Here is a 19,528-nt window from a genome sequence, read left to right on the forward strand (position 1 = left end):
AATTAATAAAGTCATACATTTAATTCATTAATTATAATTTATTAAAAAAAATGACAAAAACACAGATTTTGTTTGCCTCTATACTGTCATAGCCGCGTTATATGTATATATTCATTTATATATATAAATATTTTCAATATATATTTAATCATATTATATATATATCATAATATACGAATTTGTGCTGATTGACCGATTGATTGACTGATGTGGTAATCGGCGCATAACGCAAATTGTTCTTACCTCTCTTACCTGCCCTCTAATTCTCTCGCGTATTTAAAAATGACTATTTCTCTCCCACAATGTATAAAGAGAATTTAAATTTTTTGGCATCACTCGAATTTAGTTTGTAGTGGAAATTGCATCGCTTTGTAACCTAATTAAGAACCACTGCAGTGACCTAAAGCTTTGACACGTTTCTGTGGCAGTTCGTATCCGCATACAATCAAGCGAATTAAACACATGCATGTGTAGATATGTGTGCGCTTGCGAAATCGAGTGTGGGCTGTATTTAAATGATTTCATTAGAGCCGTGCGTGCCTGGGCATCCCTGGAGTAATGCGGAGGCTGTGGCTGCGACCCATGTAACGCATTACCTTAACTCATTTATCACCAAATTTAACAGCCAGCAAGTGGGCAGGCAGTCAGAGCTTCACCAGCTGGACGTAACCATGTGGAGCAGGCATAGTCGAAGCCCTCGAGCCAACCTGCCAGCCTGCCGGCCAGCCTAACTCTCTCCCACACCCAAACAAATATCGTGTAGCGTAATCGAGCGCTGCGCAAATCGTTTTGTGTGACTTTCATACGTAAATAAGAAAGGCTCCGGTTGCGGCTGTGGCTCCTGGCCAGGACCTGGGTCTTTTATGCATGCGCTAGCAAAATTTGTTAATTTCATTTGCACAGTTTGCACAAGTTTTTGGCCCAGCAGCCACGGGGGCCACGGCCATTGTTTGCGCTTGTGCCGCGTTTCGCTCATTTTGTTTTTAGTACTTGTTCTAGTATTTTTAGTATTTTTCTTAGCTGTGTGTACGGGTGTGTGAGTGTGTGTGTGTGTGTTGCGAAAACTCATTTGTAATTATGTTTGTCCTTTAATTGTGGCTCATTATGCGTGCGCTCTGATTATGCCATGCCCCAAGTGGCTCAATTAATGTGCCCACACACCACTCCTCGCTCATAGAGCCAAGCAAATTTTCGGTCTTAGCATCAACAGGCCAAGGAGCCAAGGTAGTGGGCGCATCTCTTCATATGGGCCGTTGCCCCTATTAGCCCCTTTTTATAGGAGTCTCTTAGCAGTGGGCGTGTGCGTGTTTAGTGCCAACAATTTAATCGCCGACTGCTGCTGCCTTTTTATATGCTGCCCATTGCGAGCACCAACAACAATTCCAGCAGCAGCCCAAGAAATTTATTTGCCGCGCTTATTTATTTAAAACATTACGCACAAAATGGAACTCCAGCTCTTCGGCCACTTTGCCAAAAGCCCAGCGACAGCAAATTTTTTTCTCCTGGGCAAAAGCAGAGCGCGCCTTTGACCCCGCTAAATATCCTTGGACGGCGAACCTTTTTTCGGGGGCGTACACAAAAGTAAAACGGGCTGGCATTTAATTGAAAATATGTTCGACGAAAATGTTTGCCAATATGAACAGCAGGTCCCAAACTCTTAACAACGGAAAGCAAATGGTCAACAGCAACTCAATTATTAAGTGGATCCTGGAGGAGGAGGAGGAGCGCCTACATGGGCGGCTATATATGTGGAAAATGAGGGAAGTACGTATCCGGCTATGCTGCTACCTTTATATGGTTTAAGTGAGGTTGTGGAACGTGCAAAAAATGATTGCTTTTAATATATATTATTTTATATTTATGTAAATAACTAAAGAAAACAAGTAAAGTGCTTTTGTTGGGTGTAGATACACTGAACTTGAATAAATATACGCGCACACACGCAACAATACAATCTGTGCACAGTAGCCGTGCTTCTTCTTCCCTCAGCCCCTCCCTTTGCAAATGCGTTCTTGAATAACTGCGTTGTTTATTGTTCAATCTTTGCGAATCGTTCAGAGCCTTAATATGGCATCCGAATGTGTTTCAATACAAAGGCCCCCATATTATACCCCTAAAAATAGATTTGTAATTTGTGGGAAGCGGAGAAAGCCTAGGTACCACATGTGGCGACCTCAGCTCTTTCAAGTACATATCCACCGTTCAATAAATAGGATTCCGATATTAGCTTTTATCGAATTAATGCAGACCGAGCTGAAAGAGACAAACATGATCTCCGTAAACACTTCATTCAGTCTCTCGCTTACTCCTTGAGATCGACTCTTAGAACTACTGAATGGCGATCGAGGATGCCTTCTACGGCCTGCTACATACATTTACACATAGTCATTATACCCTTTTTAACAATTTGCAATGGCTTCAGGGTATGAAAGTCCTTATGTAAACCGTCAAACAACTCGTATGGGATTAATTTTGCATTGGTACTAGTTAATCACAATTCTCAGCCTGCTTTATCCACAATTGGAAATAGGCAACGTCTATAAAATATTCAAAAGATGCCAATGTGCCGACATTGACGAATAGGAGATAGGGATTGGAGATGTTGGCCAAAGAGTATTGCGAGTTTATTGCTTGGCCAAACGACGAGCGTTGGTTAAACAAAGGCAAGACGTCAATAAACTTATTTGTTGGCCGAACAAATTGTTGGCAAATATATGAATAACACAAATAAGCTCAGAAGCAGAAAGAGTAGGAGTAGGAGAAGGAGGAGGAAGAGGTGGGAAGGCGTGTCCCCAGATGTATGTAATAATAAAAATGGAGGTCCGCTTGTAATGAGCCTTTATTCGAGTGGTCGTCATGGACTCAGCCGCACTCGCCAGCTGGCAACGGGGCGTATGAATAATCGAACTTAACATTTGGCATGCCAATGACCCGGCTCAAGTAGACGATTTGTGTAATGAACTTGAAGAGCATAATCTATGCGACCGCAAGTCCAGACCAAAGTAAGTTACTTCCATAAAGAATTCTTAAGTTGCAGATAATAAGACCTCAAGTTTACCTTGGCAGAAACTTACGCTCATTTGCCGCTCCAGCTGTGCGCTGTGTGCGCTTTCATAAACTCATTCTGATGGACTTCATTAAACTTTTGAGGAGCCCCTCAAAGAGGATTAACAATGGCCCGCACCCGCAGGGACGTGCGGCCAGTGGGGTGTGATTGCCTATAAAAGAAAGGCTAAGCGGCTTAATTTGTCAGCAGTAAAAATTATGGAAAAAATTTGTCTAATATTGAGCTGGTACGCAGGCTTTTTGCCTGCCCGAGCGTTATGTCAATAATGATTAAATATTTTTAATTACCCTACAGGCTGTGGGTGCAAGCGGGGAAGTGCGGGCTGGAGCACAAGCACTCTACACTCATCCAGTTGATGTGGGGCTCATGCTGGCTCATTAGCGTCAATTCTCATCGCGTATGCCCTGACATTTTAGTGGCATTGGCATGATTAGCTAGTTGCCTCCGCCTCTGTCTTTGCCCCTGCCCCTGTGCCTACCATCAAATTAGCATGTGATTTGGTTGCCATTCAGGCAATTCGAAATGTCAGTTTAGTCGCTGCGACCCCAAGTGCCGGGGCACTCACAAAAAGTGTCATGTTCAGTTTTTCGCTGACGTTTGATATTTCCCACCTGCTGCGCCCGTTCTCCCCGCCCCTCTCTCAGCCAAATGACACTGTTACGAGTTGGTGTCATGAATGCGCTTTTTGCGTTCCAGCATGCCTTTAATCCCGCCAGACAGTCAGGTGCGAAAGACTCCGCTCGCTGCCTTGCTGCCCGCCCACTCCACGGCCACAGAATGTTTCATTATGCGGCTCTTTCCTCGTGGGTCACACGCGACGCTCTATGCAATTTACAGTTCTCTGTTTTTGAATATACTCTACTTTGACGGGGAGCATGCAACAATGCACTCAACTTGACAAGTTTGACTAAAGATCTGCAAAAGCGCTTTGACAATTCTTTGAAGCTTTAAAACTTTTTTTTCGAAAGATTTTCTCCCTTTGTTTTCTCTCATATGAAGGATCTTTACAGCTAACATGAGGATTAACATACCTTGACGATAAAATGTTGTGCGTTTTTCTTGTTATACAGTAATCATTGTTGAATAAACGTGAATGCTTAATGCCTAATCTCTCTCGATATCTCTGTATACGACGGCAAACATATTAATATATTAGCGCGTGGAAATCAAATGGAGTGCGCAAGTTGGCGAAAGTGTATGTTAAAATTACAATGAACATGATGAAAAGTAACTAAAAACCTAAAACTAGGGCGTAAAAGATTTCGGCATAATAGCTGTCTTTCTATTATTTGTAAGGAGAGATCTCCAAACCGTTGAAGTAGGTTTAGAAATATTTCCATATAATATACTCAAAACTCTCCTAACGGTCACTCTTATTGGGCGGTCACATACATTATGATGAAACCTTATCAACAAACTAATTTTAGAATGCATGAGACTGAATGTGCGACTGAAAGCAGGGTATCTGACATTGGTCGTTTTTTTAAATTTCACACTTTTCAAAGACTTATATGACACTTACTCTTCCATTAGGGTGTTCAATCTTCGGATATTTTCTGTGGCTGTTTTCTTTACGTGTTTTATTTACTTTACGTTTTCACCTCGACGTCTTTCGTTCCGTCCGCATGTAGGCGGCCTAATTTCATTTGCCATTGCCTTCGCGTAATTTATTTCACCGCTAATTTGTATAAATTCTTTCTCTCAGCCGCATTAAAGCGACGCAGAGACATCAACACAAAATGGCGGACATTTAACTGCCAGTTGGCAGTCCCGTTTGAGCCCCTGCCTCCCTCAGCCCTCTCTTCCTTTTGACATTTATTGCCTTTGCTGTTTATGTTCTTCTGGCTGCTTGCAGTTGTTGCTATTGTTGTTGTTGTTGTTGTTGTTATTGTTGTTTTTGTAGTTGTAATTCATGCACCTTTATGCTTATAATTAAGTGTCTGGACTCTGCTCGCTTTATGCGGTTTAACTTGTCTGTCTGCCTACGCGCGGGCGTCGCGTTTAGTGTGCGAATTTATGACTGTTTTATGGTAGCATACGTTTCGTTAGTGTATAATAAATCTTGTTGTTTTCATCATGGCCATGACTTTAATTTGTGTGTCTGCTATATACATATACCTGTATAACTTGTCAACAACAAAACTTATTAATTTGCCTATGTCTCGCCTATTTCATAGCTAATTGTTTAATTTGAAAGGAGACAGTGCTGCGCAATATTTAAATATAGCCAAAGAATGCACACGTTAAATTTCGAATTCCTAGCTATTTTTTGCTTAAATATCCAATTTTTTTTATTTAACTGTTTACAAATATAATTTAATTTATTAATTCAAAATTGCAGTCATTAATTTAGCACCAGACAAAGCGGAAATTCGATAAGTCTTAATCGATTACTCAGCAACCATCGCGCTTTAGCATAGACAACAACCAATTGCCCCTACCAACTTGAAGAGAGCTCAAACTTGCGCTACATTACCAACGAATACCTTAAGGCACGCGAAGTTGGCTGCACAACGCATATTTTGTCTCACTGAAAGTTGGCTGTGCCACGCCTTTTGTTGGCTGCGCGCAAAATTGCTCACTTGGTGATGCGCCAATTTTGAATATTTTTTGACGGTGGAATGCAGAAAAATTATAAGTTGGAGTTCTTTACATGTTCCTATAGTAATTAGGCTTGAACTGATAAAGCCGAGAGTAATAAATGCTTAATTTATAATAATGCAAGAATGAAAGAAAATTACACTGTGATAAATTTTTTAAAATAGAAAAGGTGTCCAAATGGGATAGGAAATCCGTATGTTGTTTTATTAGACGTATGATTAAGTTAGATGGCAACCACCCACCCCCCAATTTAGCCCAGAGGAATGTAAGTTATTGACTTCATATAGCCACGTTCCATAAAATGGGTATAATCCATATTGATTCGACAGGGATAATCCGTAAAATAGTAAATAGGGAACTCAACACAGTAATTTTTTTTTTGCATTTTGAGGTATGATATATTGAGAAGCAGCGGTTTTGTTTGCAATAAACAAATGTTGATTACAGTTTTCCGAAAATTGCCACAGTGTTTGCCCATATGGCAAAGTCCAGGAATTCGTTAGCCGCCCATAGCTTCCGCCAAATAGCAGTCGATGCCAACTGGCCAACTAGGCAATTGTAGAAGACAAATGCGCCACTGACACGTGTTAAGAATTCCGCACATGGCAACTTGCCGGCCAGTTGAAATGCCACACAGCAGCAGCAGCAGCAGCATCAGCATCAGCATCAGCACACCCGGCCACAGACTCGAGGAGGCACTGGCTCATGCATATGCACAGAGTCTGGCGAGACGATTTACATTGGCCGCCCGCCCAGAGTCCAGACTGCGACGGCGATGGAGACAGTGCAGACCCTTTTTAGTTGTTGGCCAGAGTTCTGCACAAATTTCATAACAAATGACTAACAACATGGCCAAGCAAGGCAGCTACAAGGCAGCAACGACAATCGCAGCTAGATAAACAGCAGCAGCAGCAGCCGTAGATGCAACAGCAGATGCAGATGCAGATGCACATGCAGAATCAGATACATGTCCATGTTGTGCAGTCGTATCTGCATGTGCACAGCGGGCCGATTAAGCGAAATGATGATCAAAGTGCTGCAGCTCCAGTTGGGGCAGCTATTGATTGCGTGTGGCAAACAAATGCCACAGACTGCCAAAGCTGCCAACTGGGCGCACAGGAAGCGCCCGGTGTGCTTATCTCGATCTATGTTATCTGTGCCTGCATCGCCAACTGGCAGTCGAGACAGACGGACAGCCAGTCGGTCAGCCGAACAGCGCCAGCTTAATATTCAATTTGTGCGAGCGTTTGTTAAATAAGTGAGCTGCCTCACCTGCCCCCCCCCTCAGCCCAACTCACTGAAGCCATGTATTTGTATATTGAAAATGTGCCCTGCCTCGCCTGGTCGCCTTAACAAGTCTCAGTCTCAGCCTCAGTTCCCAATTCGTAATTCCCAATTCCCAGCTCTTGGGCAAGGGCGAACGCAATCAGCGTCTGTGGCAGCGTCTGTGGCAGGCACGTAACGCAGCTTCCGCGACGCGCAACTTGTTGCTGGCAACACTTCATTTATTTTGATAACCATAAGATTGCGAATAATAAAAAAAAAACGGCACACAATACACAGCCAGTTACTAGAGTCGAGCTACCCGCTGCTAGCTGCTAGTGGAATAAGGCCAGGTCAACCCTTAGCCTGTAGCTGCTTGATTGAAATTGCAGCCGGCGCGTTGGGGCATCAGGAACGGGCGCACAGATTCGACACGCATTTTCATTTCGGTGGTCAGGTGTCAGATGACCGCGCCGAAGTTGACAACTGACACGACAGGCAGGGCCATTGGCTGTGCGTCTGCATCTCGGCATCTGCGTTGCGGTTCTGGGTCTGGGTCTGGGTCTGGGTCTGGCTCAGGCTCTGGAGCTGGAGCTGTGTCCGTGTCTGGGTTAGCCCCAGCCAATGCCATTGGCATTGGGTTAGGCACTGGGTGTGCCAGACACGTATTTGCAAACACAAATCATTTAAGTTTCTCGCAAACATTTTTATAAATGTGAATATACATATATACTTTTGTTATGATATATGGAAATGCGACAGATATAGAATCTTTTCAAAGAATTTGTGTGCATTACGATGACACTAACAAATATAAAGAAAACAAACGAAGGCTGGGAATTTTATGAAATTTGTTTGGAAAAATAGTAATTATTTCATAGCACAAAGCTATATACTCTGATCATGAATACATAAGCTTGATTAAATCCGAAATGTCTGATTTAATATATCATTTCATTTCATAGAAGAACATAATTCGAATTTCCATACCTTCAATTCCAATATGTCTATTAGATACTTTAACATATTTGTTTTTGATATATTCAATAGTTTTGTTTATCCATCGGTATAATTCAATTGAGCTGGAGACAGTTGGCTGAACAACATAGCTGATGTAGTTTGAAGACTATTTAGAGACCTTAATAAAATTTCAAAAAAAAATCAATTATTGACCGTTCTTTCTTGACAACTTGAAATAGAAATGTTGTAGTCAATGTCTTCAGTCACGAAATAGGCTAAGCTTTCAAATTGTTGGTGTATTTTGCATAATTACAGCAGAATGCATTGAAAGACGATGTTGATCATTCAGGAATAGATCTTAAATGCGAAAATCGAGCGTGATCACATTCATTCATTCATTCCATTTACACAGTTCGTACAATACAATTTGTTCCATTTCTTTTTTGGGGGTTAACACGAATGTTCGTCAGAAATTCGAGTAAAATACCAATAAAATTACATGCAAATATAAGCGCGATCTGGTCACACTGATTGCCGTTGGCTGTCGGGCAAGTACAAGTACAAGTCACGGCACATGTCATAAATCCCTGGTGCTAACTGTACTGCACAGTTTGCGATGACATGGAGCAGCTAGTACACCCGTATGGTTACGTAGGCCATATCGTGCTTTCTTGCGTTCGCCTTATAAGGTTCGCTCAACACTCAGGGCTTGCCAAAAAAAAAAACAAAAAAAACAACAATTGTTGCCCAGCTGTGTCAATGGCTATGGCTAAGCAATTGTTATACCCTGTACCTATTGAAAACGGTAAAAAAAGGGGGATTTTTATGCATAATGTATATAGCAGGCTTTTCCAATCTGATAAGCTATATTTATACTCGATCAGCAGTCGATATTTTGGGTCAGCAGTCGATCTTACGTATGAATGCTTCAAGCTCTGACAATGTAAAAGCCGAGAATATAATAGAACGTCGGTCCTTCTATTACTTGCACAGATTAACCTTATTATTTTAAATCATCAATATTTTACTCTGTTTCTACGAAGTCGATAAGAATCGATTTTCATATTGAGATTTTAGAGCATATCTCAAAACTTGTTAAAGCATAATACACCCAGCATAGTATATATTGTATAGTATACAGTCCAGAGCATTCACTTTTTGGGTACCACGCCCATTGCCCTCAAACTCTTTAAAAAACACATCTTTAAAGCTAGAGCCTTATCCTTAAGAATTTACACACATTCGAATGCCTATATGCCTTGAAAATTTGATATGGATCGTGAAGTAAAGTCCATTTTCCATAGTGAGGGGCTATGGGAAGAAGGAGCACAGCACACAAGTTGAGTATTTATTCATGCATGTATTAGGTATCTTGTAGTCGGGCACTCCCGAGAATAGTACTCTTACTTGTTGTTTCTGTTATTGCTGTGGCTTGGGCGCATATGCAAGGCCTCCTCCTGCTCACCCACTGACTGATTGCACTGCGCTTCACAACCGCCGTCGCATCATTGCCGCCGCAGTCAGATATTGTTGGTAATTTTTCAGCCGCTGATTGCTGCAGTTGGCTTGTTTGTTGGTCTTTCGCCTGCCCTGACTTAGTTTTATGCACGAGGTCATCGGTTGCGGTCGGACCGCCCGCTACAAGAGACTGTCTGACTGTCAGCCCGTCCGCCAGTCTGCCCAGCCGTCCTTCTAGCTATCTATCTGGCTGTGCGACTGTCTCCAGAATGTTGGTTACTTAGTTGGGCATTTTTATCTATTGCCGCGCACGTCGGGTCACATTAACGGTGCTTTCTCAACGCTCGAGTTCTGCAATTTGATTTCCATGGCCTTACCTTTGGGTTTTCGCATGCTCTCTGACTGTTTGGTACTCTCTACCCCCTCCCGGGACTGGGACCAGGTGCTCGTTGGGCTCGTCGGGTTCAGTTGCTTACTTTGCTAGGGCTTTTCAGCGCAGACAAACAAACAATTAAAGTCTTCGGAATTGTTGCAAACTGTGGCAAGTTGCCATTGTTATAGGGCTTACCGCACACACTTGTTGACTGTCTTTGGAGCATGCCATGGAATCTCTGTCGTTTGCGGTTATATAATCTAGTGTGCGATAACTCCATAAGAATTTCATAAATAAATTCTATAATAATATGACTGCACTTTGGGGCCTTACCAGTGATATTTCTCAGGTGCATATCTATTCTTGTTTTCCTCTTAAGACGACTCTAAAATGTATTCTAAAGAACGATTAACTTTAAGGAGGAGTAGTAATAATTATGCAAATTTTCCCCTTTTTTATTCATTTAAATTAATGAAATAAATTATGAATTCTGGTGAGTATAATACTTATATTAGGACAAATGACAGTCCTCTATATAGAATAGTCCTCCTCTAAGTCTCAAGTTAACCGTAACGTTGTTTATATTTAATCTGGCCGGCTCGAGGTCAATATTGATCAAAACGACCAACAACAGAAAAGTATAAAGCACCAAAAGGGATCAGTCCGTATAGTTATTTAAAGAAACTTTCAGTTTATCATCTGACTTTTGCCATTAGCGCTCTATTTGCAAGCCCTTGCCTACAGCTAGAGGCTATAACCGTTTGCGAATTATAAGCAAAGGCGACACAGCTTGTGAAAAAAGCCTCTCAGAATACACTGTGTTTACGAAAAACCATCATCAACACAACAGTCGTCAATAGTTTTTCTGTATACAAATAGTGTGTATACAAAAGTGATTTTTTTTTTTTGTTTGTTAAAAACTTTGATATTTTGTCCAGCATACGGCTTGCTCTCCGGTTATTATATTTTTGTTTAATAAATGATTTTTATTACGCATTACTTTAATGTGGTATTATATGGATTACAGCTTTAAAAATGACTCCTAGCTGTGCACTGGGTATTATGGCCTGTAACTCGAATCTCGATCCTCGATCTGTTTCAGTTAGTTGCTCATGAATTTAATTTTGAATTTCTCACTTTTACTATATAATTTTTATATATGCTTACATATTTGCATCTTACAGACACATCTACGTTTAGCCTTTCTTTTTGAATCTTTTGCATATTGCGGTACACACATAATATTAAAGTTCTTTTATTAATATATACAACTTTGAATATCACGGATACTTTTATATTGGAAGTATACCTTTAAAGTACTATATATAAACACTTAACCATTATTAATTCAACTTCCTACGATTTATGTAGGACAGATAATTTTGTTATATTTTCTTCATAGATTCTTTCTATTCAGTTACTTCACAGATTCTTTTGCATTTTATATTCGAAGTCCATTTTTTGCTTAAGTATTTTTATTTTCTATAGACACATTTTTCCAGATGCGCACTTAAATTTGGAACAATTAGGCACTTAATTTTAAGTACTTACGAGTACTCAAAGATTCAATTAACGCGAATCATGGCCTCAAATTGCTTTTGGGGTTACTTGCAATTGAACCAGTTTCGGGGCTCTCAGTCCGGCAACAGAGCTGTTAACACCTTGTGCCACATTTGAGAAGTGGCCAACACCTCCACAAAATAAAAACCTTTGTGCAACTGTGGCGCATAATAAGCAAATTAAAATGTTAATCATTGGAAGTGCACAAAGGTCCGCCTTGGATTGGATTCTTTGCAAAGAGCCGCATTTGAAATCGCAGAAATTCTCAGTAAATTTTGCTTTCGAAACAGCAAAGCGGTTGGAGTTGGTCTTTCGAGTGTAACTTGTTATTTGGTGTAATTAATTTTGAAACCAAAGTGCTAATTAATTCAGAGAGCAGGGCAGAGCAGCAACGAACTGCTTTGGGTGAAGGCGTTGGAAGAGGCATAGAGCAAATTGTGGCCAACATCCGCTGGACAGCGGCAAATTGGACGCGCTGCCTTTCAGGCCAGCACAGAAGCCGACGCTGACGACGACGCCGCCGCACAATTAATGGCTAGACCGAAACCCAAACTAAGGCGCAATTTCTCAAGAATTTGGAAGACAGGAAACTTGCATAACTGTACGCGCACAGCTCACAGCTCACAGCTCAAATCTTGAAGGTTCTTTCTGCGTTGCACACTTACGCAATGCGGCTGCAAAATGTCAGGCCAAATCAGAGATGAGAGATGTCCCGCCAGCCGCAGTCAGCAGCAACTGAGCCAATAGTAACGCCTACCAATACCTTTAATTATAGTGCCAGCCGCCAAGGAGCGCAGCCCGGGGCTGTCCTACTAGCTGCAGCTGTGCCCATAGCCTATGGCTGGGGCCAAACATGACGCACGTATAGAAAACATATTTCAAACTAAACAAACTCATCAGAAAAAAACGCTGGAACGCGTGCAAAATTAAAAGTAAAGCGAGAAAAAATGTAGACAACGCAGCAGGCAACTCGCAACTGGCAACTGGCAGCAGGAGCTGGCGGCATCAGGCGGCATCAGGTTCAACTGAATACTGTAAACGTCTAGAATGCCGCTTGTTATGCGCTGCACAGCGCCAAGGTCGTGCGATTTGATCTCTGGGGCGTTCACTGGGGCTGCTCCCAGTTGCCAGTTGCCAGTTGCCAGTGACGTCATTTGGCTCCAAATTTGACATTGTGTTAGGTTTGCTTTTGGCTTCGAGGTAGAATGATTCACAGTGCGGCAAAGTATTATAAGTCAGGGCTGCGAAACCGGAGTCGAGCGCAAAATTCCAAATCAATTTTAACCAGAAAACAGGCGAACCGAAACCCGAACCAAAGCAATTTTTTTTCATGAAAGCATGAAATACTTGCGCCTAAACTATTTATAATGTTTTCAGTAGTACGAACGTTTGTAGATTAAAAATTGCATTTCTGAATATAATTATTGTATTTTTTTAATATTTCTGACAACCCAGAGCTTGAACCAAAGCCTTGGCCCAACCTGCCAACCTAAGGGTAGGGCGTTATTTCAAGCCGTGACAATCATTTTTTTTATTTGGGAAAGCAGCCCTGCTATAAGTTTGTATTTATAGCATGATCAAATACATGGGCTATGCTTATATGGACAGGCCCATCTATTGGCCCGGCTTAAAGACGCCCACGTTTCCAGTTAGCGCCTCATCAAATGCTTAGTTCTTGGACTTGGAAAATTGCTTAACTTTCGGTTTGGGTGCTTTTGCTTTTATCTGCGTTATTCAAAAGGCTGCGGGCAATTTAGCAATTATAAAATGATTAATTTTTGTGCATTTTCTCAACACCTTCCACTTAGCAGCGCACTGTGACTGGGGACGGGGGACAGGGTAGCTGGGGCAGCTGGGTTCGGACCCTGGGCCAGGCGTTAAAGCGCAACTACTGTCGATTTAAGTGCCGTTGGGCCCATTGCTGTGTGCAGGGTATCATTAGGCCGGGCAAAACAATTTAAAATAACTGCCGCAACTAGCATAATAATATTAAGAAGCGACTGCCAGGCATTGCCCCCTACCATAGACAATTTTCATAATGGCCAGAAATAAATCTGCGAGCAGCAGACGTCCCAACACTGGGAACCCTGAATGCGCCTGCCACAACTTAATTAATAAACTAATGAGCAGTTTGCAGGCAGCCAAACGAGGTCCATTCTCAGCCCGGGCACAGCCCCCGTACCCATCTGAGCGAGAGATTATCTACATGACCGCGCTCAACGGGGCCCGTGTGCTGCCCAGCCTATTTGCAAAAGATCAGCAAGAAATTAAAATAAATGTGCAACGTGCAAATATGCCAAAGATCCCTGAAAACTAAAGCCGCAAACGTGTTGTGCAATCAAAAAACAAAAACAAAAACACAAAAAAGAAAAATAAAGCAAAATGTTTGATTTATGCAAAAATGAATTCGGAAATAACTCGCCATTATACGTGACCGTAAAGCAATGCACGATATACCTATAGACACACTATATATCCATCAATATATATATTAAGTAAATATATGTCAGTAAGACCTGATGTCAGCTGGCAGCTTTATCCATAGATAAGGTAATAGAGATTGAAGTTGACCATTTTTTTAAATAATCCAAATTCGAATGCTGCTATCTTGTTGATAGCAAAAATATGTTTGTTCAAATCTGAGGGTTGAATGAGCTCAACGGTAAATCAGCAGACTAACAAATAAAAAACTTAAGGTTTGATCGAACTGACATATGAGAGTTAAGAGACGTAAAATATAAGAATATGCGAAACATTTGTCGAATTGATTGAACTGTGAATATTGAAATCTTATATTATAACATGACCTTAACTAAGTATAATCTTATTAGATAGTTAAGAGTGATAAGTCAAAGCAAATTTATCTGAGTATATAAAAAAGCAACTCAATTTTCACACAGATCCAATTTTCTTATTTGGCCAGATTAACACAACTATTATTTGAGTAGTTTTAATTTAAAAATTTAAATAAATTGGTTAAAATACTTTAATGTCGATGAAAAGGTTACGAAAAATAAATGTTTTCTTTTTATGAGAACGATAGGCTGTCAGTTTTGTTTTGGCGGATTCTTTAGTTTGTTGAGAGACTTGGTCAAAACTGGCAATACATATTATTTTTTGTTGATCGTTTTATTGAATTGATCAACGACTTTTGTTTTATTATCAAGAACAATTCAAGTAAGAACGTGTTTTTTCCTTTTAAGGTCTGATTAAATATTAATTTAATTCTTAAAATTGCCAAATACAAAAAGTGCAGAAACAATGTTAAGTTAACAAACTACTAAATCGCTTGCTGTTTCAGAAACAGAACTTTGAAAAATAAAGCTTTCGCTGACGGATGTTTAAAGAGATTTGCAAACCAAAAACTCTAGAGATTCTTACCCGTATATCAGCTATATGGTTATATGGTTACTTTATATTATTTATGAAGTGACAATAAAAAACAGAAAATAGCTGCTATCTTTGGCACGCCGAAGATTAAATGCCTTTGTAGACATATGACAGACAATCTGGCAGTTATGTGAGAAGAATTGAAAAGCTGAGTTTGGTGACGACATGTCGAAACAGAAAACTACACTTCCTGTAGAACTAGCTATATGACATAGTAGTCAAATTTTGAGAAGATGTTGCTAAAGTCAAGATATATGAAAAATCAACAAAAATGTTGTTTTGACAAGTACTGAATTTTAATCAGATCGATCCGATGGCAGCCATATGATATAGTTTTGGCAAATGTACTGCCTGCAAGAAAAGACGAACCTATGCAAAGTTTAATGACGACGGCTTAAAAACAGAGAGACTTGTTTGCATAGAAACAGAAAGACTCGCCTGTTGATACTGACGGGGATGTCGGAGATGTCTCTTTCACATTTCATGACAAAATATTAAAATCCCATATAAGGGTATACTAGCTAACCTTGCTTGAAGATTAATAGCATAGGCTACTATGGCTATGTGACCTTATATATGAAGTTTTTTTAAATATATAAACAGTCGTTAAACATAGTGAAACCTAAAATATTGAAGATTTAAGCGCAAGCATATATGTATGACTGAGACTGGAATATTCCTAAGTACGTCGTCTAATACAGTCATAAAGAACGGTTAAATACATATATGAACGGTCTAGTCTCAGCCTAAAAAATGCTTAAAAGCGCGATTTATAGATGTGTCATTTAAATCAGAAAGTGTTTTCTGAATGATTTTTAACTTGTTGCCTTGTATGAAATTCTAAGCTGTAAATTTCCCTATTATTGCTGAGATGAGATTCCAAACATTAATGGCGGGCACTTAAGATACTCTAGGCGCTTCTAGTTTAAGATTCATCGTATAAAAGCGAAACAAAAACAGAAAAAAAATAAGAGTGAACAATGCCAAAGTGCTGTAGGCATTCGCGGGAAAGGTAAATCATTTTGTTTTCACTCTCGGATGGTGCGCAAGCTGCCGCAGTTTAATTATCACAATTCCAGATTCGGTGCATGTAGCTAAGGCTCGAACAGCTCATAAATTGTGCGGCGAACAAGTTGATGCTGACGGCGACTGTTGCCGCTGCTGAGTCGCAAAAGAAAATAACACAACACGGCACAAAATAAGAAATATTTATTGCAACTTGTAAATTGAAAAGCGTCTTAGTTTTGGTTTCGACTGCTGCCAGAGCAACGACGCAGAACATGGCTAGGAAACTATTCAAATCAATGAAAACTGATAGCCTCGAAGGCAAGAGCCAAGTCATGATTAACATAGGCTCGGCCCTAAGTAGTACTCACTCGGATGCTTCGCCAAAGATGGCACCGGTGTCCGGGTCCGGGCCAGAACGTGTAGCATTTAAGCGACATGCCAACACTTGAGCACTTGACCATGCAACTGCTGCGTCTTCTGCTGCTGCTGCTCCTCCGCCTCCTCCTTCAGATGCTGCTGCTGCTGCAGCTAACGTATCATTAACAAGTCACGACAAATTCGCGGTCAGACATTTGAAAAGCCAATGCCAAATTTGGTGAGGACAACGCCGACAGTTGGCCCAGCATTGGCATTAGATAAACTCCAACTTCAAGTACAGCTCCAACTGCAGCTCTCTCTCGCTTCGCTCTCCCTCTCCCTACCTCAACCTCGTACAGTTCCTTGCCGAGTGCCAAGTGCCAAGTACATGGACAGGTTGGCTGGCACTGGCAACTGGTGACTGCCGGCGGCTGCTTTGAACAGACCACCGTCAGTTTAGAGGTGTGAAAAATCTAAAATGCAAACACGCCACGAGTGCCACAATATCTCTGAAGCTCGAGCTGCACTCCATTTGTAGTTGCTCCCCTGGGCGCTGCCAAAATAAAAACAAAAAATAAAATGAAAAAATATATAAAAAGAAAGAACAAGAAATCAAACCCCGGCATTGCCAGGCTGTGGGGTTGCATCCAGCTACGATTCTCATACGCATGAATTATTTATTTCGATTGTCTGCGCGCTTTTGCTTGCATTATTTTTAGTGGCCATAAAGAGGAACTGAATTTATGTGGCGAGCGGGGCCCGAGGTAGCCGATCGCTCAAATTATCGCAGGAGCATGCAAAATTTATTAACAAACATAAAAATTGCTCGAGAATTTATTTCATCTTAATTCAATTTAACAACTTAAACAGCCATAAAGTGTTCACATAGTAAATCAATGCAACGTCCTATGCAGAATTCCCCCTGTCCACATGCATCTGCATCATCATCATCATCAACATGATCTTTGGGGCTGGGGCTGGGGCTGGGGCTGCAGCTAGGGCTGAAGCTAGGCCAGCGGTAGTTGCTGCTGCTTCTGCTGCTCCTTGTGCCCCGTAAATTTATGAGCTGTGCATGAAAATGAGTCAAAACAAATTATGCTGCGACTGCTGCGGCTGATTGACAGCGTTCCTTGGGAGCAGCAGACGCCGCTCTAAATGGAGAAACCATCCAGCGATTATGATGTGAACGTTGCGCTGCCATCAGATTTCCATCAGAGGCCCCAACAATTTTGAGGCATTAATCATCCCGCTAAATATGAGGGTGGGTCAATAACTCAACTTCACAAGCCGAAAGCTACTCTCACTCTCTGATAAGCATCATTTATGTACGAACTGTAGCTCAATTTTCCATAATATCCATTTGACAGCCATAAAAACTAACCCCAAAATGGCTCGAGGGGTGTTTGCGATTATGCCTACCTATAACGAGACTCGCCTTTCGCATATGTGGCATAGTTTCTTGCGTACATATATGTTCAGATAAGAACTGGGATTATTATTCAATATGAATATTTCTTGAAAATCTTTTGTTCAAAATTTATGCGTCGATTATAAAAGAATTTAAAATAAGTTAAGGGCTCTTACTACTATTTTTTGTAGGTTTCTTGTTAGACTTTCAAATATCAGTGGCAAATTTCAAATCCGTAAACATTCTGCCTAGATTGCAAGCCGGGCTAACTTTAAATGTGGAATTTCTTGCATTTTCGTGTTAATATTTTATTCGCAGATGAGAAGATTATGTAATAATTTAAAATAAATTAAATGTTCGACAAATGAGTGAAGTTTGATGGCAACAGGATGGCTCTCTGTGACAGTTTAGCTCTGACAGTAGCAGCCATCGGCGGAGTTCTTCTTGACCCAGTCGACGAATTTGCTAACTCTGGCATAGACGCCGGGCGCATTTGGCTGGGCACAGCCAAAGCCAAAGGACACAACGCCGGCGAGCTTGTAGCGGCCCTCGTTGACGATCAGCGGACCGCCGCTGTCGCCCTGGCAGGCATCCTTGCCGCCAGACTTGACCAGGCCAGCGCAGAGCATCACCTCTTGAATCTTGTCCTTGTAGCGGGTGGTGCGGCACTGCTGGTTGGTGATAATGGGCACGCTCACCTCCTGCAGATAGTTGCTGGTGGTGCCGCCCTCCTTAATCAGACCCCAGCCAGCCACGATAGCCTTAACGAGAGAGTAGTTTGGGGTAAGCGCCAATACGAATGACTCAAGCTACAAACTTACAGTTTTGCCATCAAAGTTGTGATTGATATCGGGCAGACAAACGGGACGCATGTTGCCAGTAAGTGGGACAGGTGACTCGAGCTTCAGCAGCGCCACATCGTTGACAATGCGGTTGGGATCGTAATTGGGATGTATTGTGGTCTGCACCACCTTGCGCACAATGCCAGGATCGTTAGAGGATCTGTCCAGCTGCAGCAGGCGCACAGTAATCTGATCCCTGTTGCCGTGCACGCAGTGAGCTGCTGTGAGGACATAGCGATCGTTGATCAGCGAGCCGCCACAGAAGAGACGCGGATAGTAGCGGCCCTTGACCAGCTGGGCGGTCCATGGGTACTTGTTGGTGCGCACCTGCTGGCCGCCCACAATGCGATTGACATTCGGAGTGCCGCAGACTGTGAGAAAATTAACGGAAAGATATTGCTGGACGGGATAACTTCAGGATCAATTCCGGCTACTCACAGCAGTTTGCCTTCGTGGTGCACTGACCGCCACGATTGCCGCGCGGAGGACGTCCGCGAACATCGCTGAGTGGCAGCACCGGCTGCTCCACTAGATCCACGACATCATCAAACTGTTGATTGAGTGTTTGCTGTGGCGCCAAGTATTCATATTGAGCCAGCGCCAGGCTGCAGCCCAGCAGCAGCGCTGCCAGGGCCAGATAACAACGCATCTTGACTGGAGTTGGTTCGGGTGGCAAGTGACGACGCTGTTTGAACAGCGCGTGCTACTTATACCGCGACGGCAGCTCTTCCAATTTTTGTTATATTTTTTTTTTACTAATAAAATTAAAAATATGAATGTTTTATTGCTTGTTTAAACAGTTGGAAGATCGCGGCTTGTATCTTTCTTTCTTTCGCGTTTTCTTTCTCCGCTTTCTTTGTTTGCTTTCAGGTTTATTTGCATAACACTTTGCGCGTTGCTCGCAGCCAGAACCCAGATGACAAATAAACTTTTATAATGTTATTGTTTTTATACCCTGTACCCAGTTAATTGGGCTGTGTGCCAATAAGACAGAGATATTATTGTTCAGTTTCCATAACTGTGTCGGTCAGTCCGTCCGTCGTTATCCGTCTAAACTGAAATTTATAGACATATTCATAGATCCTCCTGTGTGTGGGCACAGATTAAGTTGATTTCAAATAATCCATAACTCGCTTTGTTCCTACGAAGTCGATAGGGAAGATTTTCAAATAATTTGTTTTTTTTTTTAAACACATCTCGTAGCTTTCAAGGAGTTAAAAATAAAAGATCTGTCTCGTATT

The 19,528-nt window shown here is 41.6% G+C and overlaps 1 protein-coding gene across 1 annotated transcript; it reads right to left on the reverse strand.

Annotated features, from left to right (window-relative positions):
- Window positions 1-17,844: 17,844 nt before the first annotated feature.
- LOC135426232 (trypsin-1) lies at window positions 17,845-18,976 on the reverse strand. Its single transcript, XM_064679259.1, has 3 exons — window positions 18,726-18,976; window positions 18,267-18,658; window positions 17,845-18,206 (listed from the first exon to the last, which is right to left on the reverse strand). Exons 1-3 carry the CDS (start codon window positions 18,934-18,936, stop codon window positions 17,853-17,855), a joined length of 957 nt encoding a protein of 318 aa, XP_064535329.1. The 5' UTR covers window positions 18,937-18,976; the 3' UTR covers window positions 17,845-17,852.
- Between the last annotated feature and the right edge of the window lie 552 nt (window positions 18,977-19,528).

This window comes from Drosophila montana, unplaced genomic scaffold, assembly GCF_035044405.1.
Source record: "Drosophila montana isolate Dmon_TW-CO22-7 unplaced genomic scaffold, ASM3504440v1 contig_1_1, whole genome shotgun sequence".
Taxonomy (NCBI): domain Eukaryota; kingdom Metazoa; phylum Arthropoda; class Insecta; order Diptera; family Drosophilidae; genus Drosophila; species Drosophila montana.

What these genes read in the sequence shown, in the direction of transcription:
- LOC135426232 (XM_064679259.1), bottom strand. Translation starts at nt 18,936, where the DNA reads ATGCGTTGTTATCTGGCCCTGGCAGCGCTGCTGCTGGGCTGCAGCCTG. An exon ending in CACCACGAAGGCAAACTGCT is followed by an intron (nt 18,659 to 18,725) that starts GTGAGTAGCCGG and finishes ATTTTCTCACAG; the next exon opens with TCTGCGGCACTCCGAATGTC. An exon ending in ACAACTTTGATGGCAAAACT is followed by an intron (nt 18,207 to 18,266) that starts GTAAGTTTGTAG and finishes TCTCTCGTTAAG; the next exon opens with GCTATCGTGGCTGGCTGGGG.